Below are 23,693 nucleotides of genomic sequence, written 5' to 3'. Positions count from 1 at the left end.
CCATAATTACCAGGAATGACCAAGGTTAGAAAGAAGGATCACCCCCAGCCTGGGGTAAGTGAACAGAAATAGAGACGCCTGGTAGGAACATAAATTCACACACCCTCGGAGTTCCTGTTGTGGCTCAGCGGTAACAAACCTGATTTGCATCCATGAGGATGCGGTTTCAATCCTTGGCCTCACTCAGTGGGTTAGGGATCTAGCAGATGTGGCTCGGATCCCACATCGCTATGGCTGTGGTGTAGGCCAGCAGCTGTAGCTCCAATTAGACCCCTAGCCTGGGAAGTTCTATGTGCTCCAGGGGCAGCTGTGGAAAGACAAAACAAACAAATTCACACACTCTCTCTGAGGGCAATTTATTCAATCAAAGACAAGACGCAAATGTACATGCATTCAAACCCAACAACTCTATGCCCAGGACTCTCACCCTAGGTAATACCCAGTAACTCCCAGAGAGTCTTCTGCAAGGACAGTCTATCAGTGGCTTGGGCTGCTGTAGCAAATCTCCCAGACTGTGGGACATAAGCAACAGACAGCTACTTCTCACAGCTCTGGAGGCTGAAAGTCTGAGCTCAGTGTCTGCAGAGTTGATTTCATTCTGAGGCCTCTCTCTTTGGCTTGCAGGTGGCCTCTTCCCCACGTGTCTTCAGCGCCCTCCCCGCCCCAATACAGGTCTGCATCTTAATCTCTTCTTCTTATAAGGATACCAGTCATATTGGATCAGGGCCCAATGACCTCATTTTAACTTCATGACCTCTTTAAAGGTCCTGTTTTCAAATACAGTCATACTCTGAGGTATTGGGGGGTTTGACTTCAACAGAGGAATCTGAGAAGGGCATAATTCAGCCCGTAACAGGTGGTTACTGTATTCCTGTCATTGCTACTATTGATAAAAACTGTCATACCTACAATTCAGTCTTTTATTTAGACCTTTCTATAAGTTCTTGAAGCTTTACAACACTCCTATAAAGGAGGTATTATCCCCGTCTTGAGGGAGCAGCAGTTTGAAGTTAAAGAATTGTGCCAAGGTCTAGGAGACGTCACAGAACCAGCTGCCAAGGCCCACTGCTCCCTGCCAAGAGCCATGCTTGACAAGATATGTATAGGACACTTCATTTTTGTAAAAGGCATGTGCAGAGCAAGCATGTACATAGGTTGGGAGAAAACGGTCTTTGTGTTGTGGGATTATGGGTGATTTTTGTGTTTTTCCTTTTTATGCTGCTTGCTTTTCAGACAATTGTCGGTTCACAAATTACACCATAAAAAAATAATGGAAGTGCTTTCTGTTACGAGGAATAGATCTACATGACTCAGTTTTTACAAGGTTTTTTTCAGTCCTGTCTATCTTAAGCTGACTTTATTCCACTGGCCTTGATGCTCTGACACTCTCATCTTTGCAGGCTCAATTTGGCTCCATGGGAGGCTAACCTGTGCCAGCCAGCAGGGCTCCCTACCAGGAACAGCCCTGTCACACTGACTGAGCAAGAGGGGAGACATCAAGAGAAGGAGGATTCTGTCCTTGACACTGGTCTCAACTACCCCCTCCCCGGGGTGTGGTACGGAGGGGTAGCTGGTGACAAACACTACCAGGACATCTGTCCTGTTGTGTCATCCACACAACTGGCCATGTGGCTGCCATGATTGATCCCTGAAGTCATGACCCGGCAGGAGGCAAGAAAGGAAGTTTCCTCTGAGACAGTCAGGTGCACTAGGGCAAGGGGGTGGAGGAGAGTCAGGGGCAGCTGGACAGTGGGAAACATGGTAGCCAAGGAATGGACCTTAGTTCAGGAAGTAAGCCATCCTCTCCCCTTCTGCTCCCATGTCTTCACTTTGGTGCTGGTTTGGGACCCTCCCTACCCGCCTCCATCAATAGTCTAAACCCAACCTTCGCTCTCTCCTTTGCTCCAAAATGCCAAAATAGAACCCCTCCAAGCGTTCCTGGGATGGAGGATATTGGTTAAATTATCATTTGATTACTGTCTGTTCACCCTGTACCACCACCTCATTCCTGGTGATGTAGATGCTGACGAAAGCTATCTTATCAGAAGCCCTGATCCTCATTAAAAGGTCCCCTAATATGCAAGGCATTTTCTCCCCTACAGTTAAGTGATATTTGGCAAGGCAATGAAATCCTCTGGTTCCAGTTTTTCTAAAGAGGCCTGAAATCTGTATTTTTTTAATGTGAAATCTTCCAATTTTTAAATGTTGACAGCCACCAAAATGTTAAAAAAAAAAAAAAAAAAAAAAACAGGAGCAAACAAAAACATCTGCAGTTTTCTCCGGAAATGAAAGGGTGGAGCTAAAGGAGTTCTAAGATCGAACCTCGCTCTGATAGTGAGGATGGTGTTTTCTGATTAATGGGATTTGGCTTTAGGTAAAATGATGAAATCAAATTTCTCCTTGTAAAACTAGCCCTTAAGAGGTAGCCTCCCTTGAGGTACAGCCAGAAAAGGCAGCTGCTCTTACTGATTCCACTTATCTCTGTTTCTTTTCTCCCCCAAAGCATATCACGTATAAGCAATTTCTAAACAGGTAAGACACCTGTGATACAGCATATCAAGTGGGTCACATGCCACACCTCCCAGGGAGCTGCCAGGGGACAGGGCTGGAACTTGGTTTCATCGGGGCATCCCCAGGGCCTGAAAGGGCCCATCACGAAAGCTGTCTGCCGTGGAAAGCTTCAGTTTCCAGGAAAACAGCTCTCAAGGTTCTACTTCAGTAGGAGTAATTGCGAGGTACAAAATTCCATGGCAGATTTATATTAAATATTGGCTACCACCCCCACACACATACACACCAGAAAACCCCTTTAGATCATCAGCGATAACCATCCAAGAATAATAAGTCGGAAAAATACTATTTCTACACGTTGTACATTGAAGGCCTCTTCCCAGGAGCCAGCTCACATTTTTGAAGAGTGCCTGGCTACAGCGTAACTCAAAACCTATCTTTACTTCTCAGCAGATACATCCTCAAGTCAGAGCAACAGATGCTTGGGCCTTAAAAAAAGAGCCGACAGAGGGCTGGGAGCAAAAGTAAAGATAAATTAGACGAATCCTAAAAGCAGATATGGAAAGGACAGGGATCTCCAAACGCTCTCACGTCCTTTGAATCTGAGGGCCTCACACGTGGTCACGCAGGTGGGGCTCCCAAGGAAACCACACAAAGGGGTCACTCCAGCTCAGCACGGTGACAACCGGCCCACCTTGAGGTTTGCAATACAAATTTTTGTTGTTGTTTTGCATTTTTGTTTTTTTGCTTTTGGGGAGGGTGGGGTGGCTAGGGCCACACCCACAGTATATGGAAATTCCCAGGCTAGGAATTGAATCAGAGATGGAGCTGCTAGCCTACACCACAGCCACAGCAACACCAGACCCATCTGAGAGGGGTCTGCGACCTATGCCACAGCTTACAGGAACGCCAGATCCTTAACCTACTGAGCAAGGCCAGGGATAGAACCTGCATCCTTACAGACACTGTGTCAGGTTCTTAACCTGCTGAGCCCCAATGGGACTTCCTGTAATAGAGTTTTAAATGCTGTCTTGACCCAGCTTTGAGGCTCCGGTTAGAGGTCAGTCAGTCCCCCTCTCCCAGAGCTCATCAAGTTCACACCCCTGACTGCCTGCCACGTTGGCCTCTCACACTCCAGACCTGATACTCCTGCCCAAACTGCCCCAGCCAGGGACAGCCCCTGAGCCCCAGGGCCCCCAACCCAATGAAAACTAGCCAATGCTAAAACTTCTCACCCCACCTTGTGTAGAAACCACAGCAGAGGTATCTGCCTGGCCCTCTGTCCCACTTTGCCCACAGGGCCCATGCGGTCATGCTGCGTTCTCCCAGAAAACAGTGAGCCACAAAACCAGGAAAACCCTTTCCAGTGTCTCCCTCTTGCTCTGCCTCTGGCCTCATCCTCCTGCACCCGAGGTAATTCGGTTAAAATGAGGTTGGACAGAGAGGCAAGTCAAAGATTGTCCTTGATTGCAAATGTCTGGTGGCGGCCACCAGCTGATCACAACCTAAAAAAGCCCAGATGTCTTCAAGGTCAGGAAGGGGTGACTCAACATGTGGGCTGGGAAAAATGATAGTTTCCTTGTAGCAGAACACAAAAAGTCACAGCCTAAGAAATCTGTCATTGACAGCCCTCAGAAGTACACTTTCCTGGCACGGGCTTCAGTCAGACACATCAAAATGTGCTGACGTTTGCACCCCATGCCCTGGTTACCCCGAGGCCTCAGAGACCTGGCGGAAGTGGGGCGGGCATGCAAAGGCCCCTGCGCAGTGTGGAAAGCAGGACGTCCTGGAGCAACCTGCCTGGGGGCGCTTGCTCGCTTGTTTCCCAGGTAACAGATGGTGGCCATCTGGCCTCCAATAAATAGACACCCCTGGAAAATCAAAATCAGAAGACAAGGCCTTGGTGGTGGCCATGGAAACTCAGGAGTATCCCCACATTTTAGGAAGCACTGCCCACAGCGAGGGTCTGACCTCAGTATCCTTCATCTACAGAGAAGCAGCAGGGGGTGGGCAGGGCTTTTCCCCTGGCTGTGCTTAGGAGTTCTGAGTCTCAAGCATTTGGTGATCGCCTTTGGCCCCTTTCTAGAGCAGATCAGGACACTGCAAGTTAATAAACCACTGCAAGCTTAATGATAGGCATCCACGAGGACAGAGAGCCTCGCTGACACATTCTACGTCAACACCAGCTTTCATTACCAGCAGGGACAATGCACACAATTCACCATTTGGGACCTTGTACAGGCACTGAACTTACACTGCTCCTACATGGTCCCTTGGTGGCAGGGAGGCCCTCACTATCTCCAACCAAGTCACTATGTGGCCACTTGCCAGAAGGCTCCCTCAGCTGGGCTGAGTTGTGCTTTCCTAACTCCCCATATGCGGCAGGCACTAGTAGCCTGCAGGCACAGGGTCAGGTCTTTCTCTTTTGCTGGCTCCCCTTGGAGTCCAAGAAGCCCAGCCCCCACAGTACCAGGCTCCCTTGCAGCTAGTGGTCATGCAACCCAGTTCTAACCCACAGGAGGTCACCAGGGGGCGTCTGCTGAGAATTTTGCCTTTCCAATAAGAGCAGGCAGACCACAGCCCACAGAGCCACTCCCCAGCCCTGAATGTAGATTAACTTAGATGCCTCCACTGATGACTGTTCTATAAAAATGCACATATTCACTCTTAGATAACAGTCAGGAGAACAAAGAGGAATGTGTAGGTGGTGATTAGTTCTACAGAGGTGTGCGTAAGTCCAGGCATTCATGCCAGGACCCACTGGGAAAGGTGTTTTTAAGTTAAAATGAGGTATACCTTAAACATAACAACAACAACAAAAAATATACTGTCAATCTGGACCCACTGTTTAGAGTGAGGCAATTTTAGGTATATTTTCTTCCATGTGGTTCAACTCGTGAACATCTGTGGTATTAGTGACCTGGAGAATAACCAGAGGAAATGCTCCCACCCCTGTTTCCATGCCATCCCCTCTTCCAAATGTTGGGGCTACATGGGTGGAAATATAAGGATGAGGATCAAGGCTTGTACACTTCTCTTTAGACGCAAAAGGACAGCTGCATTTGGACACAATGCAGCAAGACAAAGTTTATGGTTAATTTGTCTGCACATACTATAAAAATTTCCATATAAATGTTTTAATGATATTGAGGCTAGAAATCATAAAATTCATCCATAAAGTATCTCTACAACAGCTTGTAACGAGGACCTATCACACGTCCAGGCAAAGATGTTGGATGGACAGAAGGAAGGGACACCGCAGCCTCACAAACACCAGGGGCATAGAAACTGAGGCCCCCTCTCACACACATATTTGGCATTTATTAAAATGAATAGCAACAATGAACACCAACTTGAAAATACATCCTTAAATTTTTTTTTTCAATGAGCCCTAAGTTTTCTCTTTTGCTTTTGCCTTTGTTGCTGTGACTCTTCAGGAGTAGGGAAAATGGGGAAGGAATTAGAGAGTGTGAGGTGCCAGGTCACAACTCAGACCATAAGGAACATTTGCAGGGTAAAACCCAACAGGAAAACTGCAGGAGATGGTCTCATTCAACTCTCATAATGGACACTGGATATTAAATCACACATTTTTGAGTATTTTTCCTTCACCCAAGGGAAAGAAAAGGAGGTATTTTTTTTCCTTATACAGTCATGGAGTTGTGGAGTTATAGATGCAGAGGGGGGAACAGTTCCTCGATCAGTCTTGCTGTGCCCTAGCGCATGGGCACGGCCCTTGCTTGGCCTCACACTAAAGCAATTTTTTTTTAAATTTTTTGCCTTTTGGGGCCGTATCTCTGGTATATGGCAGTTCCCAGGCTAGGAACTGAGTCAGAGATGCAGCTGCTGGCTTGCACCACAGCCACAGCAACACCAGGTCCAAGCCACAACTGCGACCTACACCACAGCTCAAGGCAATACCAAATCCTTTAATGCACTGACAGGGACCAGGGATTGAACCTGTATCCTCATGAATACTGATTTGGTTCATTACCACTGAGCCACAACAGAAACTCCCACACTAAAGTGATTTTTTTAGGCAAATGCTCAAACTCTTTGAACCACGATTTTTTTCAACTGCAGAATAGAGATAATATCAAACAAGACTAAATCTGTCCTTTGGTAGGTCAAACTACTGATGGCAGCTAAGTCATATGGTCAAACCTAGTAATTCCTGCCCTGCCTATTCACATTTTTTTTAATGAGATCAAATAAAATCATTTATATGAAGGTGCACAAAAATACTATAACTCTGAAAAGAGCATTAATTTTAGGAAGTGGAACAGTAATCAGTGCTTCAAACACCACCTGTGCATCACTTTATACAAAATGGAATTACGGAGGCCGCTCTCACCATTCTTCCTAAAAAGGCAAAATCTGGGTCCTCCCCAGACCTACCACATCACAAAGAGGAGGACCTGGTAAGGAAGGTGCACTTCTTTTGGGGGGGAGGGGGCGGTGCCCATGGCATGTAGAACTTCCCAGGCCAGGGATCAAATCCAAGCCACTGCAGTGACCAGAGCCTCTGCAGTGACAACACTGGATCCTTAACCCTCCGCACCACAAGGGAACTCCAGAGATGTGCACCTCCTACAGGAACTCCTGGTGACAATTCAAGGGGGAGACAACATTATTCCCCAGGAAATACTGCACTCTTTGGATTGAAGTGGCTTTGGGCAGAAATGCCGGCCTTACCCAAGGATACTTGCTGTGTCCCTTTCCTCACCAAAGAAAAGAGATGATAAAGGGTCTGGTGTGCAGAATGTTCTCTTAATAATTGGGGAGAGACTTCAGGTAACGTCAGGACAATGAGCTCAGTCACTAATTAGTTATGAGGAATTGGTAAAAACCTGATGAAAGTGTCATCTTTTGCTAAGTGACAAAATGCAATGTCTTCATCACCTTACTCTGTGATCCAAGTCTGTGAAAGAGCTCTCAGTACTGAAGTTTCCCCGAGGTCACCCAGACCTTCTTTGCAGCAGGGCCAAGCATCCCATGCACCACACAAACTTACCCCTCAGAATGTAGTTCTGATAGTTCTGATCTGCCTCAGCTCCCACCTTGATCAAACACGTCAGACCTTCAGCCACTACAAATTCATGCACCAAATCCTTGTCATCCTGGCAGGAAAGGGGGAAAGAAAGAAAGAAAGAAAGAAAAAAAAAAAGACTTCAAATACTGTCCCAATCCATCCTCCATCCAGGCCCTGTTAAAACTATGTACAAGCCTTTGAAACCAGACCGACCTCTGAAGACTGTTCTGCTCCATTCAAATGAAGCATCTTAACTGTTGCCAGAGGAATTTTACAACCAGGCTACACATGGTCGTTTGCCAAAGACCAATTATTGCCTTCTGGGCAATCTAATAAAGATAAAGCAAATGAATCCCCTGACCGTCAGGAAAATTTATAGCGATCTGTTTTTCATTCTTTAGAAATCACCAGGCTCCACTCCCCACAGGTTCCCCAGGGACCGGCCCCATGAAGCCTGCTGGGTTTCAACACAGGAAACACTGGGCTGCAGCACAGACCATCCCATGAAGATTTCACAGCGAACTGTGTGTTTCAAAAGGCAGTTGCTAAGGATGGTTATAAAGGTCTTGCAAAAGGTACCTGGGAGAGGAAAGGAGCAATTTCTCCACCTCCCAAGTTGTGCTGCTTGCAGGACAAAGGGGCGGGGCACAGAACCACCTGTGTGTCTGGAGCAGCCACGCTGCCCCTCCAAAGAGCTACTGCTGGCAGCCTGCAGACCCCACCATGGAAGACAGAGTGTGGAAGGAATCGCAGGAGTCGTCTGATCAGTGGTTCTCAAAGAGAGGTCTCCAGACCCACAAGTACATGAGCATCAGCTGGACACTTGTGGGAAATGCACAATATCCGGCTCCACCCTGACTTACTGTTCAGGAGACCCCACTGTGGGGTCCAGCAGTCTGTGCTTAGCCAGCCCTACAAGGAATGAGGGGGTGTTCCCGTTGTTCTCACCCCTGACTCCCTCACATCAGGATCATCTGCAGAGCTTTAAAAACGACCCGGATGCAAGTCCCTACCCAGATGGGTTTCATTAGAATTTCTGGGGTGGGGCCCAGGCTCTGCTCTTATGTTCCCAAGGAAATCCTAAAGGGCAGCCAGTTCAAGCACCACTGATCTAATCTTACCTTCTCTTTATAGATAAAGACTCAAGAGCCACAAAATTCTGGCCAAGATTACCCAACTATGGTCCAGCCAATCCCAAGAGCCAGTCCTTTGCCTGGAATAGCCAGTTCGATGGAGCTCTATGAGAGGGATTTTTCCATGCCTGTTTCAGGAGATTTCCTCAGTTGGACACTGCCCTGTCTCAAACGCAGCTAGGATGCATTCATCTTCAATTATAACAACAGAGCAAAAATTAAAAAAAAAAAAAAAACCTCAGTGATGTAAATAGTAGAAAGCTTAATGGGATAATGAAAGGTTGTTATTACAGGAACAGTCAGAAACCATGGTTTAATCTCCAAAAAAGAAAAAAAAAATGATTTAGACACACTGGCAGAATTCTCCCATCTCCATGTTGAAATCAGCCCCTTATTTTGATTTCATGACATTTTCCAATTATATGAATGGAGGACCTAGGTTAACGGAGGAGGGGGTGGGGGGCAGGCAGGCCAGGCAAAACTCCCTTTGAACCAAGAACACACTCTTAACATTCAGAGGGCACTGGGGGGGAGGGGTGAACGCTGCTTGGGCCCCCAAGGTAATGAAAGACAGCTGTGTTAACTCAGACTCTAAGATAATCATGGCTTTGGAAGCAAGAGAAAATGGGACAATATCATGACTTTTCGGAAAATTACTTTACACTCGTCTGTATAAAGGAAATAAAAATACTTCTTCCTCCATCCATATTCTTTTCCACCAGCATATGTGAAAAGCGAACATTTAGATGAGCTCATGTCTAGTCAGAAGGTTTTGCCAAGCATGAAACAAATGTTTATTACTTTAACTAAAACTAGAATTCACACATGACTTCATGGTGAAAAAGTGAGAATAAGCTCTCAAGAAACCACTCAGGCTAATCACTAATATTAATAATGTAGTGGAGAGTTGACGGTCTGGAAAAGGCACTTGGAAAAAAATGACTGGACAGGGGAGACAGTGCTTATAGAAATAATTAAGAACCCTAACTAAAATTTATGCACGTATGTAGATAAGGCACTTAGGAAATAAGAATGTATGGATAATAAACGTAGAGAATGTCTTCCAAATTGGCAATGTACAAGACTTTTTTGGGGGGTTTTTTGTTTTTGTTTTTGTTTTTTTGTTTTTGTTTTTGTTTTTTTTGGTTTTTTAGGACCATACCTGCAGCACATAGAAGTTCCCAGGCTAGGGGTTGAATTGGAACTGCAGCTGCCAGCCTATGCCATAACCACAGCAATGCCAGGTCCAAGCCACGTCTGCAACCTACACCACAGCTCACGGCAATGCCAGATCCTTAACCCACTGAGCGAGGCCAGGAATTGAACCCGAGTCCTCATGGATCCTAGTTGGGTTCATTACTGCTGAGCCACAATGGGAGCTCTGGGCAATGTGCAAGATTTTGAACACCTATCTTAAGATAGACGGGCATTATTAAATGATTTTTAAAACACTAGTTTCTGGCTAGAATGAATTCAAAATGTTAACACTAACTGATTAGAGATTATCCTTGAATTTCAGAGTTGTCAGTGATAACCACACCTGGGATCATTTTTTATAAATGCCTATTAGTCAAGGATTATTCCACTCAGTCCAAATGACGAATGGCTCTGTGGTTTTACACCCTTCCACGCTAGTTCCAAAAAGAACCTCTGAAACTAGAAAACACAAGAGAGGATGGAGATGCAGACCTGTGGACGTGGGGGATGGTGATCTAAGCCCCAGACAGCTTGCAGCCTATGAAATCCATGCAATACTCAAAGTACCCCTGCCTCATGGATTAGAGCTGTTTTATGCACAGCTGGGGTCTTCCAAACAGATTAAACTTCTGATAGCCAACACCTTCTTCCTTGCCCATATAATGCCAACAAAGGCTGCTCAAAAGTATTTGTTTGATGATTAAGTGATAGAAAGAGCATCCCCGAGAATTCAGAGAGACACCACCACAGAACAAGCATCGTGAAGATGCAATATGTGTTTATTTATCTTTTAAAGTTTTTCACCACAGAAAACTTGAAACATATACAACAGAAGACAGAATAATTTAGTATATCCCAGGCACCAATCAACTTATAGCAATCCTGGTCCATCTAACATCCCACCCTGTCTGCTGCCACATTAATTTGAAGCAAACCCCAGGCATCACATCATTTAACCCATCAATATTTCAATAGGTACCTCCAAAACATAGGAATTCTTTTTAAAATTAAGCTTTTTTAAAATTTTTATTAAGGGCTGCAATCACAGCATATGGAGGTTCCCAGGCTAGGGGTTGAATCGGAGCTACCGCTGCCAACCTATGCCAGAGCCACAGCAATGCCAGATCTGAGCCACATCTGAGACCTACACCACAGCTCACAGCAACACCAGATCCTTAACCCACTGAGCGAGGCCAGGGATCGAACCCACAACCTCATGGTTCCCAGTCGGATTTATTTCCGCTGCGCCGTGATGGAAATTCCTCTTTTTAAAATTATGAAGTCATAATAAAAAGCAGTACTTTCTTAGGAGTTCCTGCTATGGCTCAGCAGAAATGAACCCAACGAGTCTCCATCAGGATGCAGGTTTGATATCTGGCTTCGCACAGTGGGTTAAGGATCTGGGGTTGCTGGGGCAGGTGTGTGAAGGTCACAGACGTGGCTTGGATCTGGGGTTGCTGGGGCAGGTGTGTGAAGGTCACAGACGTGGCTTGGATCTGGTGTTGCTGTGGCTGGTGTGTAGACCCCTAGCCTGGGAACTTTCATATGCCACACCTGCAGAACTTAAATAAATAAATAAATAAATAAATAAAACTCGGAGTTCCCATCATGGCGCAGTGGAAACAAATCCGACTAGGAACCATGACGTTGCAGGTTCAATCCCTGGCCTCACTCAGTGGGTTAAAGATCCAGCATTGCTGTGAGCTGTGGTGTAGGTCAAAGATGCGGCTCAGATCCTGCATTGCTGTGGCTATGGCATAGGCCGGCGGCGACAGCTCTGATTAGACCTTTAGCCTGGGAACCTCCATATGCTGTGGGTGCGTCCTTAAAAATAAAAAAAGAAAAAGTAACACTTTCTTAATATTATCAAATGTCCAGTTGGTGACCAAAATTCCAACAGTCCCAAAATACAGTTTTTCACATTTTGTATGAGGATCTGAATAAGAACCACATGCGGCAAGTAGCTGATATAACCTTTAAAGGTCTTCTAATTCATCTTTTTCTTTCCCCTTGAAGTTTGCACGTTGAAGAAAATAGATGATTTGCCCTACAGAGTAGCCTGTTTTCTGGATTTTGTTGATGACATGCCTGTGTTATGGTTTAACATGTGCCCCAGTCCTAGATCATTTATAAACTGGTTCCTGCATATAGAAGCAGGATCAGATCCAGGGTTGATTTCGTTGGCTTGACTACATCCTCAACCGCGGTGTGAGTTTCCACAAGGAGGCAGCTAATATCTGGCTGTAACCCATCTCCATCATGTCAGCAGGTCTTAATGCTCAAGACCTAGATCCGTTCATTCATGCAGGGTTGCAAAACTCTGACATTCTAATTAATATTCTAATTCTACCCCTTCTCCTTACTTTTGAGCTAGAATATTTTTCCAAGCAAAATTTCCCCTAAACTCACTACAGTTTGATTATCTTAAAGTTCATATGGGAAAAGGTCATATAAATGTGATTCTAAAATGACCCATTTTTCAAAATAACAAACAGGTTCAACAGCGTCTTCCTTCCAGTGGTGGCCAATTCATTGTTACACTTTACTGTTAATATGAATTCATCAACACAGATTAACCAGATGTGCTTCAATCCATTATAGTTTATCATCCTTGTGGATGCTTATATTGTCCATCTTCAGCCAGCCAATGGGTGACCCTCCGACATGCTCCAGTGGGAGGCCTTTCAATGTGTTCCTGAGTTCCTTTGGCAATAATCCTAGTTTCCTGGATATCTGTATAATAAGATGTCCCAAGTTTATTTGACCCATTTCTTATGCCAGACTTGGAATCAGCTATTTCTCCAAGGAGTTCTGGTTCCCTTCTATGTTTTAAGACTACAATCTCCATGCTAGTGGTGCTTGGTACTAATGGGCTGATCATTGCTTTTGGTCCTTTCCAATAAACTTGGTACTAGAAATATGCTTTTTTGCAAGTTTGTTAAGATAATAAATGCCATGACTTCCTTCTGATCCTTCCAAATAAATTCAGGAATGACAGGGTAGTTTTGTTTGTTTGCTTGCTTGCTTGCTTGCTTTTTAGGACCACACCCACAGCATATGGAAGTTCCCAGGCTAGAGGTCGAATCGGAGCTACAGCTGCCGGCCTACCCCAGAGCCACAGCAACACTGGATCAGAGCCACATCTGTGATCTACACCATGGCTCAGGGCAATGCTGGATCCCTGACCCACTGAGGGAGGCCAGGGATCGAACCCGCATCCTCATGGATACTAGTGAGATTCATTTCAGCTGAGCCACAACGGGAACTCCTTTTTTTTTTTTTTTTTTTAAACTTAATCGTTCTACCTTTCTACCTTTCTACCAATTTTCCTCCACACTAAGAATCCAAATCCTTAAGATCTCAGAAAGGACAAAATTAGAAAACACACATGCACACACATCCCAGAATGATAAGAGAGATACCAACACTACCACCAGCAATGTGATCATTATAAATAGCTGATCTTCATGTGTCCGTGGTCCTCTGTATTCTTAGAGTATATCCTACCCAGGGTACAGTAACCACAGTGTCCTAAAGCTGCTTGAAATAGCTCTTCTCTGCATGGTTCTGCCACCAACTGGGTACTCGATGAGGTGAACACAGTTTTCGAAAGAAGTCAAAGTTGAACAACAGAAACAGAAGGCAGAGGGTTCCCGTCGTGGCTCAGCAAAAACGAATGAGGACACAGGTTCAATCCCTGGCCTCGCTCAATAGGTTAGGGATCCAGCATTGCCGTGAGCTGTGGTGCAGGTTGCAGACACGGCTCAGATCCTGCATTGCTGTGGCTGTGGCGCAGGATGGCAGCTACAGCTCTGATTCGACCCCTAGCCTGGGAACCTCCATATGCCACAGGTGCAGCCCTAAAACAAACAAAAAAACAAACAAACAAACAGCAGGCAGGCTGAGGGACTAACAGGGAATTAGGGTGAGGAGCGGCATAAGTGTAGCCCTCCAATGGCATAGTAAGAGTCCAGCCCAATGATGTGGGGAGTCTGAGTTTGAAAGGAGGGTGTAATAGATGGTGAAGACATTTTGTTTTGTTCATCCAAGAAGCAGGGAGACACTGATGGATACATGGGAAGTGAAACTCTAGGTCAAGTAAAAAGCATTTACTCAATTAGTGGCAGGAAAGACTGGAGACAGACACCTGCTCAAGGAGTATTCAACTAGCCCCGTTCATTCATCTATTACTTCACTGGTGCAGGCCACCAGTGATGAAATCCAGGGAGCTCATGGATGACCAGATTCAGACCAGTACCCTGTGGGATCTTTATTTTTCTTTTTTCTTTTCTTTTTTTTTTTTTAGGGCCACACCTGTGGCACATGGGGGTTCCCAGGCTAGAGGGCAAATGGGAGCCACAGCTTCCAGCCTAGACCACAGCCACAGCAACGTGGAATCCCAGCCATGTCTGCGACCTACACCACAGCTCATGGCAATGCCAGATCCTTAACCCACTGAGCGAGGCCAGAGACTGGACCAGCATCCTCATGGATACTAGTAGGGTTTGCTTCTGCTGAGCCATAACAGAAACTCCCACACTGTAGTATCTTGAGTTCTACTCCAGACATAAGCACAGAGACCTTTAGTGGTAATTGGAGAGCCCTCGACTGCAGAGAGGGCTCATCTAGGGAGAGGATCCCTGGCAAGAGAAGGCACCAGGTGGGAAAGTGAGGGACATGGAGAGTGAATGTGGGGAAGCAATGCATCCTGGGGGAGAAGCAAGAGGTCCAGGGGCAAAGGTGCAGAAGAGCAAGAGCACGGCTTGCCCCCAGAACAAAGTCTTGAGTGAGACTTAGCTGCAGCCAAGGACAGTGAGGTGGGCCGCAGAGGCCACATCCAGAGGGCCTCGACCTTATACTGAGAGATTCAGATGGAACCCCAAGGGCTATGCAGAACCAGCAAGGGAACTTTGTCAGCCCCCTCTGGTGGGAAGCTAGAGGATGGATTAAGTTGGGGGTGACCAAAAAGTAGGCAGTGCCCATGACAGCTATTACAACTTTTCCAGAAGAAACAGCCTGAACCAAGGCAGATCCCAAACTCCAAGGCACTTCTAAGATGTGCAAAATGAGAAAGCAACGGTGACTTGGGTTCACACCTGTAGCTGTGGGAAGAAATGATGACCCGCCTCCAGAAACCTCACTGAGGAGGGGTCTGCTTTGGGAAAAAGATGAGGGCTTAGTGGAACAAGTTTACAGATGGGATGAGAATGTGCAGGTGGCATGGACTGTGGGCCTGCCTTTGTGCCAATCCCCCCCTCAGACAGAAGGATACCCATGAAGGGCACAGGACAGCCACTCTGGCTAGAATGGTCCTTGACAGAAAATTTTTAAGGATGTGAAGGACATGGGAACTATGGCCTACACTCTAGGGTCTAAAATCAAGACAGAAAGAACAAGGAACCTAAGCAGACACAAGCTCAGGGCAAATGCCATCTTCTCCACAAATCCTCCTTCTGCTCCTCCTGACCCTGCCCAGGCAGAGCAGCCTCGCCCTCCACCCCTGGCTCTCTGTTTCTCTTCCCTGCAGTCTCCTGTGCGTGACAGTTTGGAGTCTGTCGGCACACCTGTCCTAGCCCTGTTCACTAAGCTCGTGACTTGACCAGGGGAAAAGAAGAGGGAAGGCTTAGGAGAGAGGGACAGACAGAACCCCACAGAGACACTTGCGCACGTGTGCAAGGGGGCATGTCCCCAGCAAAACCCTGGAAATGAACCCCTCTGTCCGCCAATAGAAGGAACAAGGCAACTGGGAGCTGCCTCCATCATGCCCACACCTCTCCTGCTCTAAGCAAGCTATGGTATGATACATACAGCCTGATAATATGCATATAAAGTTAACAGAAAAGAATATCACATACTGTGGATGAACGGTCACCATCAGTATGTAAACGTGCATCTGTGTGATTAACACTGGGTGGGACATTCAGTAGAGAGGGGCCCTGGGATGCAGTGGGAAGAGGATAATTGATATTGAAGGGAACACAAGACTTCAATTATATCTGTAGTAGGTTTTCTTTTTTTTTTTTTTCTTTTGACCTGAACTAAATATGGAAAATTATGGTGAGTGGATAAAGTTTTCTTTACTTCTTATTATGCTTGAAACATTTGATATGGTAAAATAGTCTCAACTGATATTTTGGCTGAATTTACATTGTACTCTAAAGAGACTTTGCTTTTGGTAATCAGCGAATGGTATAAACTTGTCTGCATCTAATTCCACAAGCAACACAGAAACAGGACCTAAGAGTATTTTGTCTTCTTCTTTTACCTGAAATATCTGCTTCAAGGAGAAAAGGGCCCTTCTTAAATCTCGTCCAGTGGAGTTGTACAGTTTTTCTGAAATAAAGAATACAACATATAAAATTAATTACACTGACTCAACGGATGGTAAAAGCACAGAGAGGATGTGAACAATTACAGAATTTCCACTGGAAAGGTGAGTGAAACCAATTCAGTTCATTCGGGATATAGACCTCACCCCCCAGAGTGCAAAGAACAGCCCAGGCTGTGACAGGAGACACGCAGAGGGGGTTGTGAGCTGTGGGACAGGTGCCCAGATCTGCACCCTCGGGCCTCAGCCTCCCCCACTCCAGAGCTCTATTTCCACCTGTTTATAGTCTCTGACACTTCAGAGACAACTATATCCAGAAGATGAACACAGCCAAAATGGAACTCCTCCTACTACCTCCCTCCTCCCTTGCGTCACAGCCCCGGCGCCACCATGCTTTCTGCACCTGGGCTCAGAGAGCTTCAAGTTGCCTCCTTTTCCCTGGGATCAAATGGTCCTTTTGAGAGACCCCAGGGCAGTATGGTGTCTCTAAAGATGGATTGTCTCTCTTGGCAATGGCCCCTCAGGAAGAAACCCAGCCTTGGCTTTGCCTGCACCTGGGCTCTCACTCATGTGACATGGGTTCAAGGGTGAGTCCCGGCCCAGAGCAAGGTAGATGGAAGGTATCCTGAGGCTCAACACTTAGGCAGACTTCTACCACCAGGTCGCATTTAATGTACTAGTTAGAACAGGCCTTGTGCCAAAGGAGGAGCGCTTGACCTAGAGCCCACCCTCCAGAGGTCACAGTGCAAGAGGAGTGGCAGGTGAGTATGCCACAATTCCTAGCTGCTCAGTGGGGCAGCAAGACAATGCGCTGAAGGCACACAGAACGGAAGGGAGCATCCAGTTCCTTGCGTGTATGCAGGATTCCCAGGAGCATGGACATCACTCAGTTTCCCAGAACCCAAGCTTGGCCCTGACCCAGGTGGCTCGGTTACCAACGGCTGGCTTCCTAACACCGCCTGCCAGACCACCCCCATGTAAATCACCTAACACACATTTACTGAGCACCTGCCAGGCACTGTTCTCAGCACTAAGGATACAGTGGTGAAGCGTGAGCCTCATCAGATGGCCTGCATTTCAAACCTAGTGTCACCACCTCTAGCTGTGTGACCTCAGGCAAAGTGCTCTACCTCTCTGAGTCTTGGAATCCTCATCTGTTAAACCAGAACAGCTAATCATAAATTTAGAGGAAAATGGTTTTGTGTTAAATCAAGCACTGATACAATGGGGTGGAATGCAAAATTATTTAAAATATGTAGAATAATAGAGCTGAAAGCAATGTTACACTTGCAGCCAGCAACCCTGGGCCTCAATGCCAACCTGTGGGGGGGACCAGGGGAGGGGTACAGGGCAGAGCCACATGCTCCTCTTGTGCGAGGGGCAGGGACTTGTGTGGAAGGAGGTGGAACACACAGATCTAAAAGATTTGGCGGAGGTCTGCTAGTAAGAAGGAAATGCCCGCTTTGCACTGTGGCTCTGGAACTGAACAGGCTCCCATCTGTGAGGCTTAAAATGACAGAGGTTGGGCAAGGCTCAGCCTATGATGGCAGTAACTTCCTCAAAGGCCTCCCTATGAATGTCTTGTCCACGTCCCCTCTTCCCATCCACCCTCCAGACCACGGCCAGAAGGGCTGGATGAAAATGACCATTGGACAACATTGCTGCCCCTATTTAAATCCCTCCGTGGCTGCCCACTGTACTGGGCAGGAAATCCAAAATCCTTCACGTGGCCTGATCATCAAGCCCTTGGTCGTGCAGCCCTGGCCCTCCTCCCTTGCTGTGTCACAGACCAAGAGCCCTGGCTCCTCGGCAGACCGGGCTCCTCCAGACCCACAACCTACACATGCAGCTTAAGGGGCAGAGGCAGGATTCTGTGGGGCTGGGGTTGGGGGTGGCATCTGACCCTAAGGCCTCCAATTTGTTTGCCCACCATGGAATCTGCTACCTCTAAGGATGATATGCAGTCCATAGTCACTTGTTGATTACGAAGAATTTCAATTAAGAATGAACCCCTTGCCTTCCTGAACTTAAAGAGCCAGGAAGACTCCAAAAAAAATCAGCTATCCCCAAACCAAATGTCTAATTCATCACAGACCCTAAGAAACAAGGCCTGAAAACCTGCATCTGACCTCTGAAGTATCTGCATGGCCCTGAAAGACAGGAGTAATAAAGTGAACTGTGTCACCCTTGCAGGGGAACCCACATTCCAGGGGTGATCACTTTTTCCTCTAGTTCCTACAGCTAATATCTCAGAATCCTTGAATCCCAGAGAAATAAGCTTGGGGTTTTTGTTTGTTTTTGTTGTTGCTTTTTATTTTTTTTTAAACAACTACGCCTGCGGCACATGTAAGTTCCCAGGCTAGGGGTCAAATCTGAGCTGCAGCTGCCGGCTACATCACAGCCACAACAACACCGGATCCAAACCACATCTGGGACTTACGCCGCAGCTTACAGATGCCAGATCCTTAACCTTCTGAGCGAGGCCTGGGATCAAACCTGCATCCTCAGAGACACTACATTGGGTTCTTAACCCACTGAGCCACAACAGGGACTCCTAGGCTTGGCTTTTGCCTATACCACTTCTAGTAAGAAAAAGCTCTCAGATGCAAGCATGGGACTCCATACACCCTGAAGAGCAGAGGCAGATTGAGCTTCCTCAGGAAGAGCATCAGTAGAGGAGAGTCCATTCCATGTACCTCTGTATAAGGTAATAAGGCTTATGTTAGACTGTCTTGCTTATATACCACCCGATGACAGGCAGAAACATGTCTCAAACAGATTCGCAATAGCCCAGTTTGAGTCTCCGTTAGTTACTAGGGATCTGTCATGGCTTCTAATTCATGTGAATGAGGATTACGGTCTGTGGCGTTCTGACAAGGTTTTAGTACTTGGTGCTATAATCCAAATAAGGAGTTTTTAAACTAGGGATTAAGGATTAATAGAAAAAACTTCAGCTGAGCATGACAACATCTTGTTGAGGATTTTTACATCCACATTCATGAGGAACATGACCCAGTGGTTTTCATTTCTTAGAATGTTGTTGACACTGAGGCAGCACACATCTCATGAGTCAGGCGTACTCCCTCCTCTTCTACTTTCAGAATGTGTTTGTACAGACTGATAGTATTTATCCCTTAAATGTTCAGCAGAATTCTCCAGCGAAGCCACCTGTGCCTAGAGTTCTCTTTAGCAAAAGGTTTTTAACTATGGATTCGATTAACATAGGGCTATTCTAAAGATTCATTTCTTCTTGAGTGAGCTTTGGTCATTTGAGTCTTTCAGCAAAGTTCTCCCTTTCATCTAAGTTGCTACATGTGTGGACGTAAGGTTGTTCCTAACACTCCTTTACCACCCTTTCATGGGCAATCTCTTCTCTGTTGTCCCTGACACTGGCAATCTTTTCTCTTTCTTGCTTGGTCCGTCAGGCTAGAGATGTATCAATTTTATTGATCTTTTCAAAGAATCAGATTTTGATTTCATTCCTTTTTTTCATTGCTTTTCTGATTTCTACTTCATTGATTATGTTCTCCTATCTGCTTGCTTTGGGCTTAATTTTTTTTCTTTTTTTCTAGTTTCTCATGGTGGAAACAATTGATTTGAGACTTTTCTTCTTATCAAATGTAAGTATTCGAGGAGTTCTTATCATGGCTCAGTGGAAGCGAATCTGACTAGTATCCACGAGGATAGAGGTTCAATCCCTGGCCCTGCTCAGGGGGTTAAGAATCTGGCTTGCTGTGAGCTGTGGTGTAGGTTGCAGACGCTGCTCAGATCTGGTGTGGCTGTGGCTGTGGCTGTGGCTGGCAGTTGCAGCTCCAATTTGACCCTTAGACTAGGAACTTGCATATGCTGCAGGTGCAGCCCTAAAAAGACAAATACATATATATATATACATATATATAAATGTGTGTGTGTGTGTGTTGAGTTGGGGTTAGGGTATATATATATATATATATATATAATAAATATATATATATAGGGTTAGGGTTAGGGTATATATATATATATATTCAATGCTATAAATTTCTCCCTAAGCACTATTTTAGCTGCATTCTGCAAATTTAGATAGGTTGTGTTTTTATTTTCCTTTGATTCAAAATTGAATGAATGTTGACTATTTCATTCAGTTCAAAAGAGAATCATTTAAAAATGGCTTTAGAAATGCGGACAAAGGGGAGGGATAACTTAATCCTGTGGGATTTTTTTGGTCTTGTTGTTAACCTGATGGCCCAGAATATGGTCTATCTTGATGACTGCCTCATGGGCACAAGAAAAGAATGTGTATTCTGCTGTTACTGGGTGAGCCGTTCCATAAGTATTCACTCGATCAAGCTGAATGAGAGTGCTGTTCAGGTCTTCTTTTCTTACCACGTTTCTGTTTATCTGTTCAATATTGTACTGTGAAAGGAGTACTGCAATATCTAACAATTATATTAGACTTGTCTATTTCTCCTTGCAGCTTCAAGTTTTTGTTTTCAGGTCCTTTGAGGTTCCATTATTAGGCACACTCACAATTAAGACTGCCATGGCTTTTAGGTTGATTGACTTTTTGTCATTATGCAACGTCTCTCTTCATCGCTGGCAATATTGCTTTTTAAAGTCTAATTTTCTAATAGCACTATGGTTAGTCAGTGTTTGCATGGTATATCTTTCCCCATCCTTTTTTTTTTTTTTTAAACTTGTCTTTGTAGAGTTTCTTGTACGTACAGTTGCAACTTGTTTTTATCCCATCTATCTTTTAATTGGTATGTGTTCTCTGTATTTTTAACCTCTAGGACATCACAGATGACTCCTCTGTGGCACTTAGAACAGAAGACCTCAGGGAGGCCTCACCCTTTGCTGAGAAACATCCTTGTACAAATGCCAAAGATATCTTTGAGTGGTGCCAGAAATCTCTCCCCCTCCCTTTTGTGCCAAGTATCTTAATTAAAACAAACAACAATTTCTATTCTAAGAGTAAGTACTTTTCATTCCAATTGTCTTTACCTCGGAAAAAATTGGTTATATATTTTATTCAAATAATTGTCTACTCCAAATAAAGCTGAATAAAAACAGAGAACAGTTTCCAAATAATAACTCTCACTTTAATGGGAGAAAATTATCATTACAGACTTCAGAGAGTGAGTTACGAGTTTTAATGTAGTTTGGTTTTCTTAATATCAAAGCTCAAAAGATCAGCTAACCTATATATGAATATTATGTATATTGGCTGAAATGTCCTTAAAAATACTTGGCTTTTTAATTCCATAAGCTCTAAAGCACTAGGTGAGGTCTAGATCAGAAATCCTTCCATCTGGCATCTGCTAAGTTGTAGCTTTTTTTTTTTTTTTAACATTTCATAAGAGTGACTGGCTGTGAAGTTTCACCTTAATGGCCAAGACGCCCTCTCCCAAAGTACTGCAAACCTTTCCTTTTTCTAAGCAAGAAACCTTTCAATAAATGTCATGACTGGGTCCCCATATGATAGAAAAACAATGCTAAGATCATTACCATTGTGGTTGAAATTAAAATGACCAAATACTCATTCAAAGAAATATGATGCTAGAGTATTGCTTTTCTGGAAAAAGCAATTGATATTACCTTTAAAAAAAAAAAAACTGTGGTGTTAAAAGATATCACAGAACTTAATTAAAACTCAAAATTGTCATCTATTTAAAAAACAAAGCAAAACACAATAGTACCAAAAAGCCTCTATGCCCTACTGAACTTGTTCTGTTGACTTTTAACATACGTTTAGGAGACACTGCTGTTTACCTAGAGGTTAGGAAGGATTAGGGACCAAGGGTGTTTGTAAATAACACATAATTCGCCATTTTATGAGAGTTACAGTTCCTGCTGGTAGAAGGGGAGCCAGCAGATGTTTAACCACGTCAGCGATCACGCTCAAACCAAAGACTGCTCATAAACCTTTGATCGGCTTAAGAGGGGCCTACACAGGCCAAAGGAGAAGCACTCCTTCCCACAGGCCAGGTTCTGGGCTTCCTCACGGCTGGGCTGGCCACACCACAGGCGCTGTGGTCTGGAGTTTTAACCGCTGGGGGACACTCTGAGTTCAAGGAACTAGGTGTTCCATTTATGTCGCATCCAGGCCTCACCATGGCTGTGCTGTCTTCCTCTTTAGCTTAGTCTAGAGTGTGAAGGGTTCACCTAGAAACAGAGCATGGGCTGCCAGGGCCCAAGGGTATGCTTGATGTCAGTCCTGGAAGCCAGCCCTGTTAAACACCAATCACTCCTTCTTTGGAAGCAGTCTGTCTATGCAGAATTCAGGTGCGATTTCCAGTCCTGGGTTACGTGGTGATTCCAAGGCTTCCTCAATGCAGGTGACCTTGTTATGCCCTTGTTCTGCCATTAGTGCCTGCAGGCTCTGCTCTCTCTATGTGGGTCTTGCACGTGTGGCTCTGGGTCTGTGTTTGTGGGTGCAGATGCGCCCTTGGCTTCAGCCTATGGATGGTGGAGCTGAGCCTGGAGGTCCTCTGACCCTTCAACTATATGCGAGACACTGTGTAAGTTATCCCAGTGGGTCCCAGGTTCCAAGGGAGGGAATTCCAAGTGTGCACACTGGCTGAAAATCAGGCAGTGCAGAAGAAAAAAAGACCCCAAAAGCTGAGCAGGGGGAGGGACCCAGGGCCCACCCTAAGCTGGCAAGAGGGCAGCCCCAGAGGCTTCACCTGTATGTGAATTTCACACTTCTCCCAAGACCTCAGAGGTGCTCCCTTCTCCTCCTTGTCCTCCTCTCGGACGTGAACACATGCTGATGAGGGTGGTACAGCCCTTCCTGGGTAGGGAGTGGGGAGGATGCAAGGGAAAAGACCTGCACTGCGACTTGGCTTGAGAGCCCTCAATCAGAGAGCACCAGGGAAAAGGGTGCCTAGGGGACTAAGCAGTGAAAGGTGGGACCCTTCCTGGCAAACATCAAAAGAGTACAATAGGAGTTCCTGTTGTGGCACAGCAGAAACGAATCTGACTAGGATCCATGAGGTTGCGGGTTCGATCCCTGGCCCCACTCAGTGGGTTAAGGATCCAGTGTTGCGGTGAGCTGTGGTGTGGGTCACAGAAGCAGCTTGGATCTGGCATTGCTGTGGCTGAGGCATGGGCTGGCAGCTACAGCTCCAATTAGACCCCTCGCCTGGGAACCTCCATGTGCTACGGGTGCGGCCCTAAAAAGACAAAAGACCAAAAAAAAAAAAAAATGCACAACGGTAAAAGTCAAAGCAGAAGCCTCACGTGTAAAACACAGGGCTGCTATCAGGGTGCATTCCCAAAGGCTTCTCAAGCTTTGAAGCTGCCAAGCAGGAAGTGTGCAAAGAAGGCCCCTCCCACCAGCACAGCCTCAGGGTAGCCTGTCACTCTTGAGAGCTTAGGCTGCAGAAGGTCCCAGGGAAAAGGCAGTACTGGTAGCAGCAGCTGGAGAGAAGCTGTGGGTGGGGGCAATTAGAAACCATTATTTTTAAGTCAAACACAAGCCCGTGTCTGGCCAGCAAATAAACGTTCACAT

General features: G+C 45.7%; 1 protein-coding gene across 6 annotated transcripts in view; it reads right to left on the bottom strand.

Moving 5' to 3' along the window:
* Positions 1 to 23,693, bottom strand: part of FHOD3 (formin homology 2 domain containing 3) — a 556,170-nt gene that overhangs the window by 306,654 nt on the left and 225,823 nt on the right. For all 6 annotated transcript variants that reach the window (XM_047794147.1, XM_047794143.1, XM_047794144.1 and 3 more), the window contains exons 4-5: positions 16,139 to 16,206; positions 7,526 to 7,631 (exon numbers count right to left, since the gene is read on the bottom strand). In XM_047794147.1, the coding sequence (XP_047650103.1) occupies positions 7,526 to 7,631; positions 16,139 to 16,206 (174 nt within the window). The remainder of the gene's footprint in view (positions 1 to 7,525; positions 7,632 to 16,138; positions 16,207 to 23,693) is intronic.

The sequence above is a fragment of the Phacochoerus africanus genome, chromosome 8, assembly GCF_016906955.1.
Source record: "Phacochoerus africanus isolate WHEZ1 chromosome 8, ROS_Pafr_v1, whole genome shotgun sequence".
In the NCBI taxonomy this organism is placed as follows: domain Eukaryota; kingdom Metazoa; phylum Chordata; class Mammalia; order Artiodactyla; family Suidae; genus Phacochoerus; species Phacochoerus africanus.
This window is presented reverse-complemented; position numbering and strand designations above follow the sequence as displayed.